Source organism: Parasteatoda tepidariorum, chromosome 9, assembly GCF_982258835.1.
Source record: "Parasteatoda tepidariorum strain Cologne lab strain chromosome 9, Ptep-v5.0, whole genome shotgun sequence".
NCBI classification, from domain to species: Eukaryota; Metazoa; Arthropoda; class Arachnida; order Araneae; family Theridiidae; genus Parasteatoda; species Parasteatoda tepidariorum.
The window spans coordinates 83567798-83587925 of NC_141763.1; the positions used below are offsets into that span (position 1 = coordinate 83567798).

At 27.1% G+C, this 20128-nt stretch overlaps 1 protein-coding gene across 2 annotated transcripts in view; it reads right to left on the reverse strand.

Annotated features, from left to right (window-relative positions):
- Window positions 1-19898, reverse strand: part of U2af50 (U2 small nuclear riboprotein auxiliary factor 50) — a 29662-nt gene extending 9764 nt beyond the window's left edge. The window contains exons 1-9 of one of the 2 annotated variants that reach the window (XM_016064349.4): window positions 19701-19898; window positions 15786-15818; window positions 15544-15700; window positions 12763-12866; window positions 9462-9595; window positions 9253-9369; window positions 8500-8638; window positions 7888-7967; window positions 5299-5421 (exon numbers count right to left, since the gene is read on the reverse strand). In XM_016064349.4, the coding sequence (XP_015919835.1) occupies window positions 5299-5421; window positions 7888-7967; window positions 8500-8638; window positions 9253-9369; window positions 9462-9595; window positions 12763-12866; window positions 15544-15700; window positions 15786-15801 (870 nt within the window). In that variant the 5' untranslated portion in view covers window positions 15802-15818; window positions 19701-19898. Of the gene's footprint in view, window positions 1-5298; window positions 5422-7887; window positions 7968-8499; window positions 8639-9252; window positions 9370-9461; window positions 9596-12762; window positions 12867-15543; window positions 15701-15785; window positions 15819-19390 lie in introns of both variants that reach the window. The other variant, XM_016064348.4, reaches the window with a different exon arrangement.
- Window positions 19899-20128: the final 230 nt, after the last annotated feature.

The following is a 20128-nucleotide window of genomic DNA, read 5'->3' on the forward strand; positions in this document are numbered from 1 at the left end:
TCATTTTACTTCAATGACTAAATTTTTAAAAAAAAGCAAGATATTTATTAAAAAAACGAAACTTTTAGAGAATCGGAGTTTTTGATAAAAAGGTTGAAATTCGAGAGACAAAAAGAATCTCATCCCTGTATAAAGATCAACCAGTTTTATCCCAAGGAAATGATTTTTAGAGAAACTTCAGAGGGTGGAATAAAGACTTCAGTAATTTCGCTCCGTGGAAAATTAAATTCCTCATAAAATATTTTAACTTGTGCAAAAAAAAAATTTCAGCGGAAATCAGCGGGAAAAATGGAAAAATCTGAAAAAAAGCGGAAATCCGCGAATCCGCGGAAGAATCTCATCCCTGCTCATAGGATAATAAAGACGAAACTGATAAGAATAAATGGGAGGAAAGAAGGCAAGAGAATTAATAATAGAAAGCAGAGAAAGAGCTTCGCTCAAGCGAACAAGGAAGAAAAAACAGTTTCCTGAGGGTGCATATTTTTGCTCTCTTTTGTTTAGGAAGCAATGATAGCTTGTTTCAGTTTATAACTAATAACAGAAGAGGGGGAAAAAACAGATGGAGGAAAAAACAATAGAAAAGAGAAAAGGAACTTTGAAAGAGAGAGATAATACATATTTTAGAAATCCAAATTTTCTAATTACATTTATAATCTAATTCAAAATGTCAAAAATGTCAAAAACTGAAGTTTGCCAAGAAAATATATAAACTTCAAAACTACCAACAGTTGCCATGCACTATATTGAAATTTAATTATACTATAGGTAATCAGCAGGTTTTAAAATATTTTTTAATTAAAATTAAGGTAAAATAACAGATTTAAAATCTCAGAAATTTATATTCAAATGCATGTGCAGAAAAATTTTGCACAAAAATTGTTTAAATATTTATATTAAAAAAAAATTTCTTTTTCTTTTTGATACTTAAGAAAATTAAAAGTTTATTACTATGCATTTTTGACATATAAGGAACATATAACTAATATTTATAAGGAATTTACAAGTTATGTTGTATAAATACAAACTTGATATAAGATACAAGTGTATAAAAAAAAAATTTTAATGTTATACCGAATATCTTTATTATCCAGTATGTTAATTTGAATTTAAAAGTAGTTATATTTATGAATAATGATAAATATAATTCATATTGTTTATTATATTTATTTATAATTATTACACTTATCATTTTAAAACAATTTTTATCTCTTAATTTTTTTTTTCTCCACTTGTATTAAGAATACAAATAATGCATATCTTGAAAGCAAGAAGTAATTATTCAACAGCTGAATATTTAGATATTCAACAAAACTATATCGTATTCAGCAAAATGAAATTCACAAGTACTTGGATAAACTAAATTTTCAGCATAGTAAATGAATAGGCTGAATATACTGTAAATCGACACTAACTACTCTCTGTATTTAACAGAAAGCACTTAAATTTGTATTGTCTTATGTTAAAAAGATTATTAAGAAGATTTAAAAGAATATTAAAAAGATTTTTCTTTAAAAGAAGATGTCTAATGTACAAAACTGCTAATGTTTATCTTTAAAAATGTCTAATTTTTAGTATAATCTATACTATACACTAAATTTGGTTATAAATAAATTTCTTAATTAAATCACTGCAGATTTTCAATAACACATGAAAATGAATACATAATATTACAAAAGATGTGAGTTTTAATAACACATGAAAATGAATACATAATATTACAAAAGATGTGAGTTTTCAAAAGCCCAGAAGCAGAGTATTTTCAAATGTTCTGCAACAGGACTTATTTATGCAATTGTTCTGCAAGCATTTCACAGTGAAAAAAAAATCAGCTTTACCTTAAAATACCATATTTTCATTTATTAAAATACAGGATCATACGCAGATACTCAACATTATTTTTAAATCAAGGCAACATTCTTGATTTGTTACGTTTTCAATCACTTTTGAGGTGTAAAGTTTTGTTAATGACGATGACTTATTAATAAATTATTATCGCTGGAAAACGCTGTCACTTATTCAAGATACAAATTGTTCTGCAGGACTTCCTTTGTTCTGCGACGTACATCACAGTTTTAGGCACTTTCTGCTTCTGGGTTCAAAAGTACAAGATTTTGGTTACTATTCAAAATATAAGTGTTTTTTCAAAATTTTAAATTTATTTTTTCTAGAACATATTTAGAAACACTATCCTTTAAAAAATATATAAATTTTATGTATTAATTAAATTTCACATATGAAAATAGGTTTTTGACATTTTCGACATTTTTGACAGTGAGGTTTTTGACGTGACGGTTTAAACCATGGTTTAAACTGTCAAAAACTGTCACATGTCAAAAACCTGCCAACCCTGCTACTTATATTTCCAATTATTACAATTCATAAAGTTTTCGACAAACATCATATCAGAAATGCAATTTTATCGATTATAGTTGTTAATTTCAGGCATGAAAGTGGACAAAAACAAAAAAAGCTGAACTTTTACAACGCTGGCTTCTATATGATACTGAGATATATAAAAGCAACTTTTAACTATGCTGGGAGAACTTTATTTAACATTCAAGTGGCAGGAGCATTTAGACAGTTAACTTTAAATTTTTCTTAAATATAATTTTAAAATTTTGACCAATACTATATTAAAGAAAATTAAACAATTATAGGAAAGCACGACTGTTAAATTACTTACTAATGAAAAATATATCACATCTTTATAGTAACTAAATCAAGAAAACTCACTTCTACTTCTTTCAAGAATCGCGACATTGGATTTTAAAATCGAGTGAATATAAATCGCGCTGTTAGATTTTAAAAACATGAAAATACAAATCACTATATTGGATTTTAAAATCGTGTGAATATGAATCGCGATTTTGGATTTTAAAATTGCGTGAATATGAATCGTGCGGTTGGATTTTAAAATCGCGTGAATATGAATCACGCTGTTGGATTTTAAAAACACGAAAATACAAATTGCGATATTGAATTTTTAAATTGAGTAAATAAGAATCATGATGCGTAATTTTCAGATCAAGTGAATATGAATCGGAATGAGTAATTTTGAAATAGCGTACAAATACAAAAAACGATATCTGATATTGCAACTGCGCGATAACGAGTCGCAATATTGGATTTAATAATGCGTGAATGCGAATCGCGACGTTGGATTTTAAACTTGCTAGAATACAAATCGCTTTATTGGGTTTTAAAAACGCTTAAACACAAATTGCAATGTTGAATTTTTAAATTGAGTGAATGAGAATTGCTAGTATGCTTTTTAAATCGCATAAAAAAAATCGCAACATGTAAGTTTTAAATCAGTTAAATACAAAAATAGACAATTGATATTAAAATAGTCTGATTAAGAATCGCGATTTTAGCAGACTCCGGAGCAGTTCCTAATATTTAAAATTCTAAAACTTAGCCAAACAAAAAAATTTAAGTATTGGCGGTCGAAACGAAACGCTTAGACTCCTTTCCACTCTACGGAGGAAGTCCCGGTAATCTGACTACCGTTCAGGTAGTCGGATTACCGGCTTGGGTTTCTCTAATTGGACTCCCCAAAAATTTTAGTTTTTGGAACATGGTCGGAAAGTTTAAAAATTGGGAGAAAAAAGCAGATATCCGCTTTTTCGAGGAAGTCTTTCATCCCTGTAATTTACAATCGGTATAATTTAACTGACCCAAACAAAAATGCATGGTTTACGTCAAAATTTAAAGTGGGCGCTTAAATGGTATTTTACGGTAAATAAAGCATTATTATAAAAAAATAGAATTCAACTTATCACCATTTAAATATATTTCTTTTTCTTATAGAGAAAAAAGCTATTGAAATTGTATGAAATTTTCTTAGAAAAACAGCTGGAAGACTTCTACAAGTAATTTCAAATAATGTACTTGAGTCATGAGAAGACGCTAATAAAAAATATTTTGGTTGATTGCATTCAAATAAGGTTATGTTTTTAAGAAAAATCCAAAGAAATTGAGTGTATTTATGCTCTCACTTAAACCTTAAAGATGCTAAATGATTCCATAATCAACAAAACCAAAACTTAAAATTTGTGACATTCTTAAAATGCTGACTCTAATCTCTAGTCCGAGTTTTCAGTAATAAAAATGAAAATTTTCAATAGTTTTCAAGCCCATTCAGTAGTTTTACAACAAAATGTGTTTTGACAATTTTAATACAATATGAAATAATTGTAATAACTGCCCTAAGAAACAAACAACTGCTGAAAAATGATCAGAAAAAGATATGGATTCATAATCAAACATGTTTGAAATTCTTATGTTGCAATAATATTGTATAAAAAAAATATCAGAATTGGAAAGATGTGGAAATGGTTAAAGGAAAAAAAAACTAATATTTTCCAAAAAAAAAAAAATGGTTTGGATTTATAAAGGAACCGTCCTGTATTTGACACACAAAAAAGCATTAGGTCAAATTTAAAATTCATGTGTAAAAATATAATCAGATTATTAATAAAGGAGTTTTAAAAAAATGCGGAAATGGATCAAAGAATGATCAGAAAACAATGTAGACTTTGGCTGGAATCTTCGCATCAAAGAGACTACTTATGACTGAAAAATGTGCACTGTGTTAAATAAATCGGAATTTGATAAACCTTGGAGAATTGCTTAAATACAGGAAACTGAAAAATTTAAGATTGGTTATATTCCGTAATCGGTATAACAGGTGAAAATGCATAGAAATCACAGAGAATCTTAAGCATTTGGAGTCTGAAAACGTCCAAAAAAATTGAAAATTCTCCAGCAACTTAGCATAATTTCTTATAGATAATATTCCTGTGCTATTTTTTAAACATAACCAGTCATCAGCTAAGATTTTTTGTGATAATTTTAAGAATTTAAAATTAGCATCAAATCTCCAGCTTTTTAGAATATATAGAAAAATAATGATAAATAATATTTGTAAAGGGAAGTTTTTACAAATAAATATTTTGTTAACGATTTGTTATAGTCGTAAATCTAAAGAGATCTCTGATAACAAAGAAATCATTCATTTACATTTGGTTTGAAACTGGTTTCAATAACTACAACTGGTGAAAAAACAACCACTTTCCTTTTCAGCTTCAGAATACAAAAAAATATTTATCATTATTTTTAATCATTTATAAGAGGTTTTAGAAGTGCTATAATTTTTTAGCAAAATAGAGAAGATTTAACTAACAAATACCTTTTAAAATTTAAATTATGAACCGAAGGCAATACTGTTAGTATAAAAAAAATTTTACATTAAATGTTATCATATATAAAATGTTGTAAATGAGGATAACAAATTACCTGATCAGTACTGATTGTGTCGACATATTCACAAAATGCATATCCTTTAGATAAGCCTGTTGCAGTATCTTTAACCAAATTAAAGGCTTTTAATTGGCCAAATGATAAGAGGAAATCCTTTACCTAAAAGGACAAAAACCACAAAACATAGATTAGAAAGAGACAAGACTTGTTTCTTTAAAAAAATAATTTAGATTATTCAAATATTTTTTGTTTTAAAAATCGAGCAATTCAATTGATTTTGAATGGAAAATTAAATTACGAAAAACACATAACATACATAAAATTAGAAACAAGATTGATTTTTTAAAAATTTAATTCATCAAAAATGTCCACTATCGAATTCAAATAGACATTAAAAAAATTTTATATTTTTCAAACATTAAAGTAGGTAAATATGAAACAAAACTAAATTTAAGCATGTCTGATAAAATATGAGAAAAAAAACAATTCAATGACATTTCTTTTAAAATGAAATCAATATATTTAAAATGTGTAATGCAATCTTCAGATACAAAGAGACTTATAAACATATGTACAAAAAATTAATTGCAACAATATCTAACTTTAATAAGGCCTAATTTTTATTAAAATACAGAGTAGTTATAACGATACAAAATTAGGTGTGTGAAGTGCCAATACTTGAAAACTATTGTGACTAGTACAATCAAATTTAGCAGCTAAAATTGTCGAATCAATGGTCAATACTGCAAAAATTTTATTGTCAGGATTAGCTTTATATACAGTTATAATAAAGAGGTCAAAAAATTTTTTTTAAGTTTGTTTAATTATAAAACAAAATCGATTTAAATAATTTTAGTTTATTTTATTTTTAAAAATCATGAAATCTTTCTAACTGTCGAACATCGGATTTAATTTGGTTTAATATATTCAAGAAATAAGAATAAAAAACCTACTATTATTTTATAGAAGCTTTTGTACAGTAAGATAGTGCAAAACATATTAAAACTTTCAATAAACACAAATGAGATAACACTATATAAAAAATAACAATCATTTAAAAGTAAAATAACTAAGAACCACTAATAACTTGACATTTTTTCTTTACAAAACAAGATTTGAAGCATGTGCTGTAGTACAGATCTCAAGTTACTAACAGCACAAGTAACTATTCTATATCTTGACGCACATAAAGTGCTAGATGATTGATGCTGTCCTAAAAAGCCTGCAAGGCAGAATTTTGATAGTGTAAATTATATAAAACTTGCCTGTTTTTGCCCACAAAATGTCACAGAGTTGTGAAGTTTCATGTTTTGGTTTAGCAACTAGGTACGGGGTTACCAAGCTCGTAACCTACGCTACGAATTAGATGGGGAAGAAGAGTAAAAATCAGTAAGTTTGATCTCAAATTTAATCAAGAAATAAAATACAATTGTTTTGGTTTAATTAACCTCTAAGAAAATTAGTTACCGTGATACAAACCATGCACAATACATTTTTTCAATTCTTTTTTTTATTTTTTTACAACATAATCAGTAACAATAATAGATTTTGATGCATTAAAAATATGAGTTTAAAGGGAAATTTAATTTTGTTTTCAATAGCGGCTCATCAATGTAATATTCAGGGCTCGAAATGAGTCTTAAAGCTTACAGCAGATATAGTTTATGCTGGAAATTTTTTAATGCATATGGCAATAAAAAAATGTAGATTAATAATGAAACCTACTTCAAATGCTAAATTTTAAAAAAAAAGATAGTTCTAAAAAACAGAAGTATTTAACATATTTTTTAGAAAAAAAATACGAAAACTGTATTCATATAAATTCAATATATATTAAAAATTCCTTCAAATGGTTGATAATTTTCCTTTAGTTATTGATTATCCCCATCTATAATTAATTTCTACTCTTGGAGAAATGAAATGGAATAATATAAAAAATAAAGAAAGACAGCTTTTTACTATTTCATAACATTTTTACAAACAAACACTAAAAAATTTGGAAGATATTTTCTTTGTTCTGATTAACAATATTATAACTCAAACATAATAAACATGGTTTAATTCATTGCAAGATTATTTCTTTTCAAAATTTAACAATCAAAATTAATTAAAAATAATCCTCTTCCACATTTACCTACATTCAAACAAATATTATATTTTTTAAAACATTTTTTGAGCTTATATTAAATAACTATGTGAAAAATAGTAAAACTGTTTAGTGTAAAAAGATAAAAAGCAGGGTACACAGGCCTATTAGCTATGTCGTTCTATACGCCCCCCTTTTTTTGTTCATAACAAAACAATGTAGCAACTTAAGTTAGTCAAGCTAAATAAATAATTAAGCTGAGCTTAAATGGTTAAATGATTACAGGTTGTCACAGCATTTGGTTCCAGCAAATAATATTTGCAGCCGTGCGAGTCATTTCGACCCCTGAAGTATCACAATAACACCATTAATTAATGCATCAAAAATAAAATATTAAACTCTTAAAAAATTATAACAAAATTAAAAACAATTAAAATAGCAATTATATTTGAATATATTAATACAATAATCATTAAGAAACACAATTTAAAATATGAAAGTTACTTAATAATAATTGTAAAAAATTTCGATGAACTGACCTGATCTTCATTTAAGAAGTTTGGTAATCCACCAATGAAAACTTTGTTTGGTGAGTCCTGAACAACTGTAGAAATAACACCTAAAGATAGAGAAAGAGACTTGAGTTTATATGGTCTAAAAAGTATTACAGCTACAACCCATTGTGGGCCAGGGAGATAAAGCTTCCTAATTGGTTATTGTTGACTTCATATTAGATTGATGCTTTAATGAGAATTACCAGAAGAATATGAGTTTATTTAATGCAAAAATTATGTTAAAAAATATTTCTTATAGATGATCAACTTTTTGGATAATCATGTATAGCAAAATTTTACTTTGATACAGTGTTATTTCTAGCCAGTACCAGTTTTGAGCAAAAGGTTAAGAAAAAATAATAGTGAGTCTTGCCTCGATATTTTAAAAGTATAAGAAAACTGAGCAATCATTCTTCTTTTAAATGAGCAAGTTTTAAATTATTAAAAAAAAGAAGATAGTGAAAAGCATAAGAATTGGGTGACATTACTTTTTGGATAAATTAAGCATCTACTATATAAAATACATTAATAAGTTCTGGTTTATGGATAATATGAATAAGTTCGATATATGGATAACTGATTCTTATATATGAATACCTGGAACAGCTGAATTTGGAATTTCTGACATTCCAGGAACAGGCTGATAATCATGTGGTCGACGGATTTTAAGACTTTGCCCCTTGAAGTTGATACCATCAAAAGCCATAGCTTGAGTTGTTTCATCTATAGACCTAAACTAAAATGATAAAAAGATTCAATATGCTACACTGCATAACACAAATACATAGTACGAGATGTGGCAACTCTGGATGGTAAAAAAAACTTCAGCATTCCCAACATTTGTTTACTTATCAATAAAAACTGAATTATTAGATGTATCAATGAGAGAGCATGAATTTTGATGTCCTAAAGAGAATTCCATTGTTATTAGGACATAAGTGGCACAAAAATAAAAATTCAATTAGTGTGTGTTTTTTAAATCTAAATAAATAGTGTTTAAAATTTATAATTATTTTTCTATCAAATAAATTGTTGAAGTTTCAAATATGAAATTATGTTTTGCTGTTGCAGAGAAGATACTGGGTTAAAAATGTTTTCCTGTGAAATCTATGTTTTAAATCAAAAGCTGGAAATGCTTATTAAATTTTCTTATCTAACGGTGGTTTCGTGAAAATAAATGCAACTGAATTAACTGTGATCCTGAGGCAACTGTGAATCTTTAATTTTAATTATCCTAAAATAAAATATGATAAGAGATAAATTAATGTTTTGAATCAAAAATAAAATCTATGATAAAAAATCTATAATAAAATCTAAGTTTCGTTATAGCATTTTCTAAAAATAACTTACTTCCAGAAAGGCAAAATTTTTGTCCAAATTTATCTGACAAGCTAAAATAGGATTGCCCTGAGCTTGTGAAAATCCACACACATGCATCTGAGCATTAAAGAAGTCCATCATTTCATCCTTTAAGAAAAGGGAAATTTTAGAATTCATGTTATTTAAACAAAAACTATTAATCATTTTCTTTAAAACTAATGTGTGAAAACTAAAGTTACTTCAGAGCATCCAAATGGAATGTTCCCAACATAAAGCCTTCTTGCTTGCCGAGTAACAGTACTACCAACAACAGGTACAGTACCAACAACCGGACCCTGAGTTGTGTAAATGCTAGGAGGAATTTGACCAGAACCTAAAATTAAGAAAAAGAAATAAATTTTTTAATCTACAAAAAAAAACCAATTGAAATTCTAGATGTTAATTGTACAACAAAAAAATTAAAAGCGAGTTCAATAAAAAAATTCAATTGGCACATAAGATAATAATTTTTCATTGAAGACACATCAGACATTAACTAATGATTAAATCCATTTAATGTAATCAATAAATTTTTTAGTGGTAGCAAATTTTTAAACCTCAACAAGCATATATAAGACAATAATACTGATTATTATTTAACAGAGATATCTTTTAAGTAATCAAGAATTGCAAACATGCACATAAAAAAAATTCATTTGAACATTAATTAAAAGATCCACCCAAAAAAATTTTCTACATATGGCTGTTTTGTTTTTCTTTTTAATTATTAATTCAAATTTAAGTTTCAAATGGAAAAAACTTAATACATTTTTAGTTAACATTTTTTAAAAGTGATTCAGTTATAGTAGAATGGTAATAATTTGAGTTCTGCTTAAATGGATAGGATACTACTTGTGTGTGTTTTATAAAAATAAATGAGAAAGCTCTTGCCAGATTGAACATTTAGACAATCGAAAAAAAATAATACATAAATGATGGTTAACATAAATTGGTAATAGATCTTGATTACACATATGAAAATTATATAATCGAGATCTATAATAAATTAAAATTGTAAATACAATTGCAAGGAAAAGCAATTACCCAAGAATGTAATTTGTAAATCAAATGAATATGCATATTTATACAATATGCCTTGGAGAGAGGGGGAAAACGAAGACTTACCTAAGTGTTCTTTTAAGAATAACATAAAATGTAGTATACATCATGTCAAAAAGTGATATTATAACAGGCAGAGATATTGCTTGGATTATTTTCAAGTGGTGAAAATTTTCCTTGACTTTTTTTGGAAGTAAAAACAATTACAATAAAAAAAAAACAATTATAATTACAGAAAAAAAGCAATTACAATTACAGTAAAAATAATAACAATTCAGGATAGTAAAAACAATTACAACATAAATTGCAGAGACCAATTTCAGGAAGAAAACAAAGTTACCTTTTTGCATGAAATTGAAGATGACAAACAGATGATTACTGATAGACTATTTTTTTTTGTTCATATTTGGCACAAGATATTTTGAATTAAAAAAAAAAAATTTAAACAAAACACTTTATTTACCTTAAAATTTCAATAGCATATACTTTTTTCACTTCATATAATGATACAGAATAAACTAATAAGAAATTAAAAACAATATTCAATTCTTGAATTAAAGTCTTTGCTTCGACATTCAAGTTAATATTTCTAATTGTCTTTCAGTCAATTTCACTAACCACTTTTTTTCTTTGGTTTAGAATTGAAACTCCTGTTTCATATATCTATATTGCTGACAAGTATATTTCTATAATGGACTTTGATGTAAAAGAGATGCATCGATTTGGATGGCGTTTCGGGCAGCGAAAATGAAATTGTGTTAATTCTAGAGGTATGATTTTTTTGTTAATTTTTATTAAAAATACTAAGAGTGAAAATATGCCTGATTAATTTATGTAGGAGTATTTCCTATGCTCAATGAATGGAATACACATGTAGAGGAGTAAAAAATAAATGTGAAAGTATGGCACATGTTTTGTACTTGACTTTAAAAACTAAACAATAATTCATATGCAATAACTTTTTAAGATAATTTCTTTTAAGAAAAGAGTTTGAAGAACCAAAATCAAAAACTATTTAAAATTTGAAATGAAAATATTTGAAAATAAAAATTATCTACATTATGCAAAAAATTTTGAAATTGTATTTGACATAAAGCAAAAAATTTTGAAATGTAATCTAACACAGTGTTGATCAAATGAGTAAGTATAAAGAAAAATATATATATATACAAGGCTATGGCAAGAGCAATATTAAAGTTTTATTTACTTTTTATATTTAAAAAAAAATTTAAACGTAGATTTGCGAAAAAGAAACAATTTTTCAAAGTATACTTACAGTTGGACATCATTAATGTTCAATGGAAGTACGTAATACAGAACTTATCAACTTTTAAATTGTGAATTTTTTCATTACATTTTTTACACAGGGAGTAAAAAGAAACTTGAGAATATGAATCATCAGTATAAAACATTTTTTGGAAAGCATTAACTTCAAAAAAAAACTAAAATTTATGGAGAAAAAAAAATTTGTATCAAGAAATGTTGAAAACCATGTATAAGACTATGGTATTTATTCATTGCTTGATATATCATCTTACACCATTGCGACATGAAAACAGAGCACTGAATTCACGTATTGAGAGATGCGTACGTAAAATCAATAGAGTAATGAGTAAAATATAATATCTAGCAATCTATACATTTTCCAAATAAAAGTCTTACATCAGGGTTGAATTTTCGGCAGATTTGCTTAATGGGCTCACTACTTAGGTCACAATTGTGAAGCACAGATTTTACTTCACCTTTTAACATCTTCAAAGATTATTACTTACCAAATTCAAATATTAATAGATTTAATTATTCAAAGATTATTACTTATTATTAAGTTTCATTACTTATTTAACAAAAAAATTAGAGAAATTTAAAAATAATCACTCTTTTATTCGTAACCTACGACTTGAACGAGTAATTAGAATAACACTGATCTATGTTTAGCTATTTAGCGTTAAATATAAAACATTATCTCTTATTTTATAATTTGTCTTCTGAATTTAAAACCCTCTTTTAAGCCACTTATTGTGTCCCAATAAGGTCTTTAATTACAATAACTCATTTTCTTTACAGTCTGACAAAATCTAGACATCAGTCTTTTATCACATATAATCAAGTAGTTTACGAGCAATATGACTATGAAAAGTTCCCACAATTGTATAAACACAAGTCTAGATTTTTTTTTTTTTTAAAGTTTTAGAACAGTTATGAATTGAAAGTGAAATGGCATTTTTAGAATGCAAACATTTACAAAACACACACTGATTGTACTCTAAACAAAGAAATCTGATTGTTTTAGGATACATCAGATTACTGATCAAATAAACCATTAATACAAAGTTTGTAAAACTGATGAGAGAGAAAAACTTATTTAACCACGATATTAAAAAAAAAATTATGCTGAGAATTATTCATATATATATATAAAAAAAATACAAGAAAGAAACATACTCTGCATATCTTTATATTGTTGAGTAGATATGTGTTCAAAACCAGGTGCAGGAACATCCCAATATAAAGACTTCTTTCTTCTTCGAGGAACGCGTTCATTGCGGCTAAAATTAAACAAATCTTAAATTAATTAAATAGGAAATATGCACATTAATCAATGATTGATTGAATATACAATTTAATGGAAAAAAAGGATATCAAATTCAAATATTCCACAAAATTCGAATGGTAGATAATTAGGATAAAGAGTTTAAATAGTCTGAAATCAATCCAAATTTGGCACAAAAATTAGGAAACAAACAAAACAGATTAGACAATCAGTGAGATAAATTAGGGTTACAGGACTTGTCTTCATTATAAGAAAGTACTGAAGTGTTAAGGACATTTAATTAATAAATTATTAAAAATTTAAAATAAGTTTGAAACGTAAATGTAATGCATCAGGCCATTACTACTTTCCAAAAGCTTTTAACACTAAAACTTTTAATTTCGTCACTTTCTTTCATTATTGACAATTAACAGAGATCTGTCCAGACATTTTGTGAAAAAATTACTCACATTCTTTCAACCAGGGTCATGCTTTTATGAATTTGTGCAAATAGGGTCCGATTATAGCAAAAAACTTTTTCAAGGAGTTTTTAAATTGAATTGTAAATAGATACAAGATTATGCTCGGCACTGTAAAATTATAATTAAAAAAAAAATTTAAAAATAAGCAGCAATTGCTGCTTCTAAATTAGAAATGCAACATACAAATATTTGGTATTTAGTCTATACTGCTGAACGCAGAATATTCATTTCGGCCGAATAATGGAAGAATCGTCTGCCTAAGACAAAACTTAATTCGTTTACATCCATCTTTCTTGTTTTCTGCCCTGGGAAGGGTTTATTCAATTAACAGAACAATAATGAAGATAAACAAATTTGTGAATGGTTTGATTAAAAGAAAAATAATTTTGTGAAGGGTCCGTTTTTAAGTTACAATATTTTGTGAAGGGTCTGTTTTCATGAAAAGATATTTTGTGAAGGATCTGTTAACAGATCCAAATTTCTTCTAAACAGATCCCTGATTAAGAAAGCAAGCACATAAAAGCTACACTGGCCAACTTTTACGCTTTTCAAATGTTTTTTTTTTCCGTGGTAGGGAAATGCATATTCCATCCGAGATTATAAGCTGGGTTCAATAAAATTACCCCACACTTGTAAGCATTTTAAGAAAGCCAATAAGCATAACATATATATGTTTAAAATATTGAAATGCATAGATTATTGATTGTCAAAATCATTCTATACCATATTTATTCTAACAAGAATACATAAATTTGGCTACCAAGAATTGGCAGGCATGAAAAACATGCTTTAGTATCAGCTTTAATTCAATAAGTGGACAAGATACGGTTTGGATATTTATTTTATTATTCAAGTTTATTGCCTCAAGAAGTCTTTAAGACAAGCATAATACACAGGGTAAAAAAAAAACTTAAAGATGTACTTAAAAGTTGAAGGAAAAAAATTTTTTACCTTATAACTAGTCATAATACAAAATCATATAAGCCAACACAAATTCTTATAAATCTAAAAAATTCACTAAAAAATTTGAGAAAAAATAAATTAAAATATAAAGGATTTTACACATTATAAATTTTTATTCCTTATTCAAAGTTTCACCAATAACAATAGTACAATACTAAGTACCAAAAGTAGAATATAGTGTTTCACATGTGAAATATAATGTTTAAACACAATCAGCTCAAATAGATCACTGAATAAAAGAAAAATATTTCTTTTTGTGTGCTCTCAGATGCTTATTTTATATTTTGCATTAATAATGTCTAACACAGCAATTCAATTCAACATCACGAAACTAACATCATCTTTATAGCAAAACGTTATCTACATCTCTGCAGCAAGATGAAATTAAAATCGTCTTTGTCGTTGCGGTAACAACGCTAGCCTAGTCAAGGATTCTTGCATATTAAATAGTTAAACTGCAATTGTAGCCTTATTCCGGCTGTTTAAATCAAATTTCTTATGCATCGATTAAAACGAAAATCACTACATCGGCCTACCGATATATGCGTTAAATCGATATTTCGCGATACATCGATTTATCGCCCAGTCCTATCTATGCTCCAATTCTAAATGTATACCTTTTTATATTTGTACAAAAAAGTTTTGTACAAATATAAAAAGGTATACATCTTAGAAAATAGGTACCTAAATAAGAGTCGAATTACAATAAAATATGAAGGTTAATAGAAGGAAAAAAACAATGAAAAAAAAAACTGCCCCTCGGAGAGAAAAAATAACAAGTATACTTTATTAAATCTAATGGAAATTTAAATTTTTGGACATAATAATTGTAGAAAAGTTAGCTTTCTTTTATTAACGTTCTGAAAAGTAACGTTCATTTATGCGAAAAAACTTCGCTAAGAGTAAAAAAGTCTCCTAATTGTCGCCTATTCCTGAAAATAGTTGCTTTTTTACCCTCTTCAGGCCAAAAAAGTCGCCATAGTCACCTAAGGCTGAAAATAGTAGCAAATAGTCGCATTTTTGTCGCCTGTGGCAACCCTGCTTAATCTTTTAAATAATTATCTTTGCTAAGTGTAAACATTGAAAATTTTAATAGGAATAACAAAAGATTTCATTGAGTCAAATCATTGAAACCAGTTTTTAAAAACAGAGTTTTGGAGCTGAAATATAAATAAAAATTGGGGAATTAAATAACTTTTCACAAAACATAAATAAAATTTTTATTTAAATCTAAAATAACTACAGTACCTTCCTGGTAGTGGTCCTCTTCTTTCTCTGGAAACTGAACGCCTACGTTCTTTAGAACGAGATCTTGACCTTCTTCGTGCAGCTCTACCACGGGGAGAGCCAGATCGAGATCTTCGTCTATCACCCCCACGCCTCCTATCACGGTCCCAATCCTTATCTGAAATGAGGGAACATATTTAATATGCTATGTTAATAGCAAAATGAAATTAGAATTACAATAAAATAAAATGCTAAAGATTTACCTTTGTCTTCGCCCATTACAGTATGTTAGGTTCCTAAAAAAAAAGTACAGTTTTATGTTAGTCTTTGCTACCAAAGTAAAAACAAACAAGACTCTCACGGTTTTTTTTCTTCTTTTTTTCCTATTTTTTAATTTGATTACCAATCAAATAAAGAAGAATTATCAAACAATAAAAGTAAACATATCACATGCACTGGTTTTCAAGAAACTGGGAAAAGTTGACCACAAGTAGTATTCTTTATCTTTTAAATAATAATTGTTGATTTAAACAGACATGAGAACACACAGTTTTAAAAAAAAAGCTGAAGAAAAAAAATTTAAATACAAATTTATGATTTTTACGTTAAACATCCATTTGAGAATATATTATGCAAGAAGCAAAAAGTAATTCATGAAACTTTAAGTATTTTAAAATAAATTTTATTTAAAATTTAATTATTTTTTTAATTTGTGAAATTTAACTTTTGCTGATGATCCTACACTAATATGAGACGAAATTCTCGACAGTTTGTGTCAATAAAACAGATCAAGTGGTAGTAAGATTTATATTATCTTTTCAGAAAATAGGATATTTTTATTAGATTTCATATAAACTTATTGTGATACGTAAAAACTAAAACGGTTGGTAAATAAGAAAACTTGACTTTATCAATTACCACTTTTAATGATAGATACAGCCAGCATCAATACCTGTAATTGGCTGTAAATGTATTAAACATACTGATAAAACTTAACATGAGCGAAGTAAACTTTGAAGGTATTGAGTAACTGTCAACTTTCACTGACTTTCTAATAAATACTACATTTTATCAATTTTTTTTACTGTCAATAACAGTTTTGGTAGTAAATTAAACTAATAATGTAGCATAACATACTGCTAATTCCTAATTTATGCATTTGTATAATCGTTTTTTGACCCACTCGAGTAGTGGTTATTACATATTGAATCTCAGAAGTTTTGACTATCATTTTTTTGGTAGTTCCAAATTTTCCAAACTCATTGATGTTCAAACAAGATTTTATTTCATTTGATGAACTTCAAATTATTAATTTGAAGAATCACATTTTACACACTTGATTATTAACAACCCACACAACTTTGGTGATCAGATTTTAAAGTAATTGAACATCAGATTTATGCAGGCAGAATGAAATCAAACTGTAAAACTAAAAAAATGATGTATATTAATAGCAAAAGAAAATGAAATAATTCTGAGTATCAAACTACATTGTTGATTTTTTTCTTCAGTAAGTGCTAAATTAGTTATAATTAAAAACTTTTATTTCAAATATTAACATCAATCGTTTTTTTCCAAATATTGTTGAAGCAGTATTTGAAAGTACAAATCTTATAATTCACGAAGAATTTTATAATTATTGGAAATTTAGAATATTTTAAATTATTTATATTATTTCAAATAAAAACTGATTTTTAGTAAAAAAAAAAAAAGGTTGGGGTTGTTTAGGGTTGGGTTTTCAAAATGACGGAGAAAAAAACTGTGTTTTGAGTGGTAAAAACTTTGTTAATTTACTTTTTACCTTATGTTATGGCCTGAAAGACAATTAACAATTACTTTTTTCCTATTATGAATAAAATGTATGCAATTATTTTAATATACAATCAAATAGAAATTATTAAAAGTTGTGAGACATAACAGTGTATTGATTTGCGACAGTATACTAAAATGTTTCACATATTACAGCAGCTATATCTTTTGATATAGGTGGTATATAATCTTGAAATATTCACCCTGTGGCATATATTGACTTAGGTGTGCCTCCCTGCAAGGTTTATAAATGCACCGTATCTTAACTTAACAAAATTTTAAAATTATAACATGAAACAAAAAATATTTAAATTTAATTTATTTTAAATCTAAATTAATTTAATTTCGATTAATAATGAATTAATATTGCAATGGAAAGAAGGAATTTCGAAAAGGTACTAAATTGAAAACATTGTATCACTTACTTCATATTGAAATGAATTTTATAGTAATAATACAAGAAAATAACTAATTATTTTACAATATTTTATTTAAAGTTAACAAAGTAAAGGGTTACTATTATTTACAAAATGAAAAAAAATATTATAATCCATATGGTGATATTGTTTCTTAGCATGCGCCTTTAAATCACATGCTCTGCCCAGCACTGTGGGGTGTTGTTTACGCCACTGTATTCAATCAAAACAAGATATTTGTAACAAAGGAGCTAACAAACTGAAGAACCTCTGCTACTTTATCCTATTTTAAAACTTTGATTTAAATGAAAATTTCCATCAATGCATACCACAATTGCATACAAAATGGCGTTTAATTAGTCATTTTATCAAGGCATGCAATATCAAAGGATTAATTATGCACATGTTTTGTTACCTAGCTGTAAAAATACATAACATTTCATCAATAATCTTGAATCATGTTTGTCAAATATCTTTAATTACTTTGTTGTTTACATTTTAATGTTTTAAGATACATTTTTTTTTATTTTAACTCGCTTCCTATAAATAAAATAAAAATACAAAGTACCAAAGATTTGAAATTTTAACCTGACAGTAAAAACTACCTTGCACATCGAAAACTTTCTCTGCCTGGGACTTAGGGACCAATAATTTTAAAATTCTAGCAAAATCACTACCCTCACCCTTAATCGAGACTTATCTGTGAATCTGATGACAAAATTTCTCCTGAAAGCCGCAAAATACGACCTACCATCTATTTTTTTAGTTTCACAAGGGCCACTACCCTGAAATAACCATAACTTAACTATTATGACCTGCGTATTGATACAGAAATCTTGCTCCAAGTTTTTATTTATCGCAAGAACTATATTGAAAATTATTAAAGCTTTTATTCAAGGTCACATAATAATAAATAAAATAAAGTAAGGTTAGCTAGAAAATCCACATTCTGTTTGTCCAAAAGAAATAACTTACTATTAAGGGCAATATTGGAAATTATAACACACAATCAATAACAATGAAGGGAATAACTAAGTTCAATAAATCAGGTAACATTTTCATTAAAAATTTATTTACAGAATACAGTTAAAAAGAAGCACTGAAAACATTTCACGAATCTACATCATCTCTAATTTAATATACAAGCATAATTTCAATGCAAAATTCAAGCTATAATTTTCTATATCATTGCAGCAACAATATTATACTATTTAAGCACATTTTGAGAGGCTGAAAACAGGGTTTACAAAATATTGATCGCAAAAAATTACTAAATAAACGATAAAAAAGGACCTTACGAGATCTTGCAACTATTTATTTTACTACATTATTAGAGCCTTCTTAGGTCCTACCCATAACAATTGTTATTTTTTGTTAGTTTTCAAGATTAACACCACGATGATTTATTTCGATCCCCTTTTTAGATATATGTAACTAATTCATAATTTACTAGTACTTGTTAAATGAAGAAGCATAATATATTAAATATAAGGCTTGATATAAAATGCACAAAAAGAGCCATTTGCTTTACCCTCGTAAAGATCGCATTATTGACTTAACACGAGAAATAGAAAAAATGCTTGTATTTACGGTATGTTTAATAAGATACAATTATAATAGTAATGCTTAAAACTTTACTTTACCTGAGAAATATAAAATAAAGTAAATATTCTTATGGATGTATTCTGCTACTTCAGTTTTTCCGGTGCGGTTAGAGAAAGATCAGCAATCTAAAGCCAGCTCAGATCAAATAAATATGAGATCGATGATTGGTTGTCGTATTATCCACTTAGTTAAAATTACACACAGTTTTAATGCTAAAAATGTAACTTTTTTTTTTTCGTTGCTGATACAAAATGAAGGTATCTTATAAGTAAGTATATTTTGAATAGTCGTTTTGTTTTAAATCATACAAAAAGTATGTTGTATTCAAAAGCATGAATTTCTACTTACTTCGGAGGAAGTTTTTGAAGAGCCAATCAAACTTCAAATCCCAGTAAGCTTATTACTTTCTTTAAACGATAATACAATGTGAAATATTCGTTGAGTTGTAGTAAGCTTCTAATTTTTTGTAAATTAAATTATTGCGATTCTATAAGAATGCGCTGTCTCGAATGCCGGACTCTTACCAACCCTATTGGCGATCGAAATGGTCTACAGGTGGCGTACAGCAGAACTCTCTACCTATAACAACACTTCACATGTTTTCTCCCGTAGCGTGTGGAGAGTCATAGGAGAAGGAAGTACATTAGTTTGATTATCAAATAGATGAAAAACTTTTAAGTTAGGAAACTACATGGTACTGAGAACCGCATTGAACATAGCTCCAAAAGAAAGTGCAGTGAAAATTTTAGAAAATATTTTTGACAGTTAAATCGGAA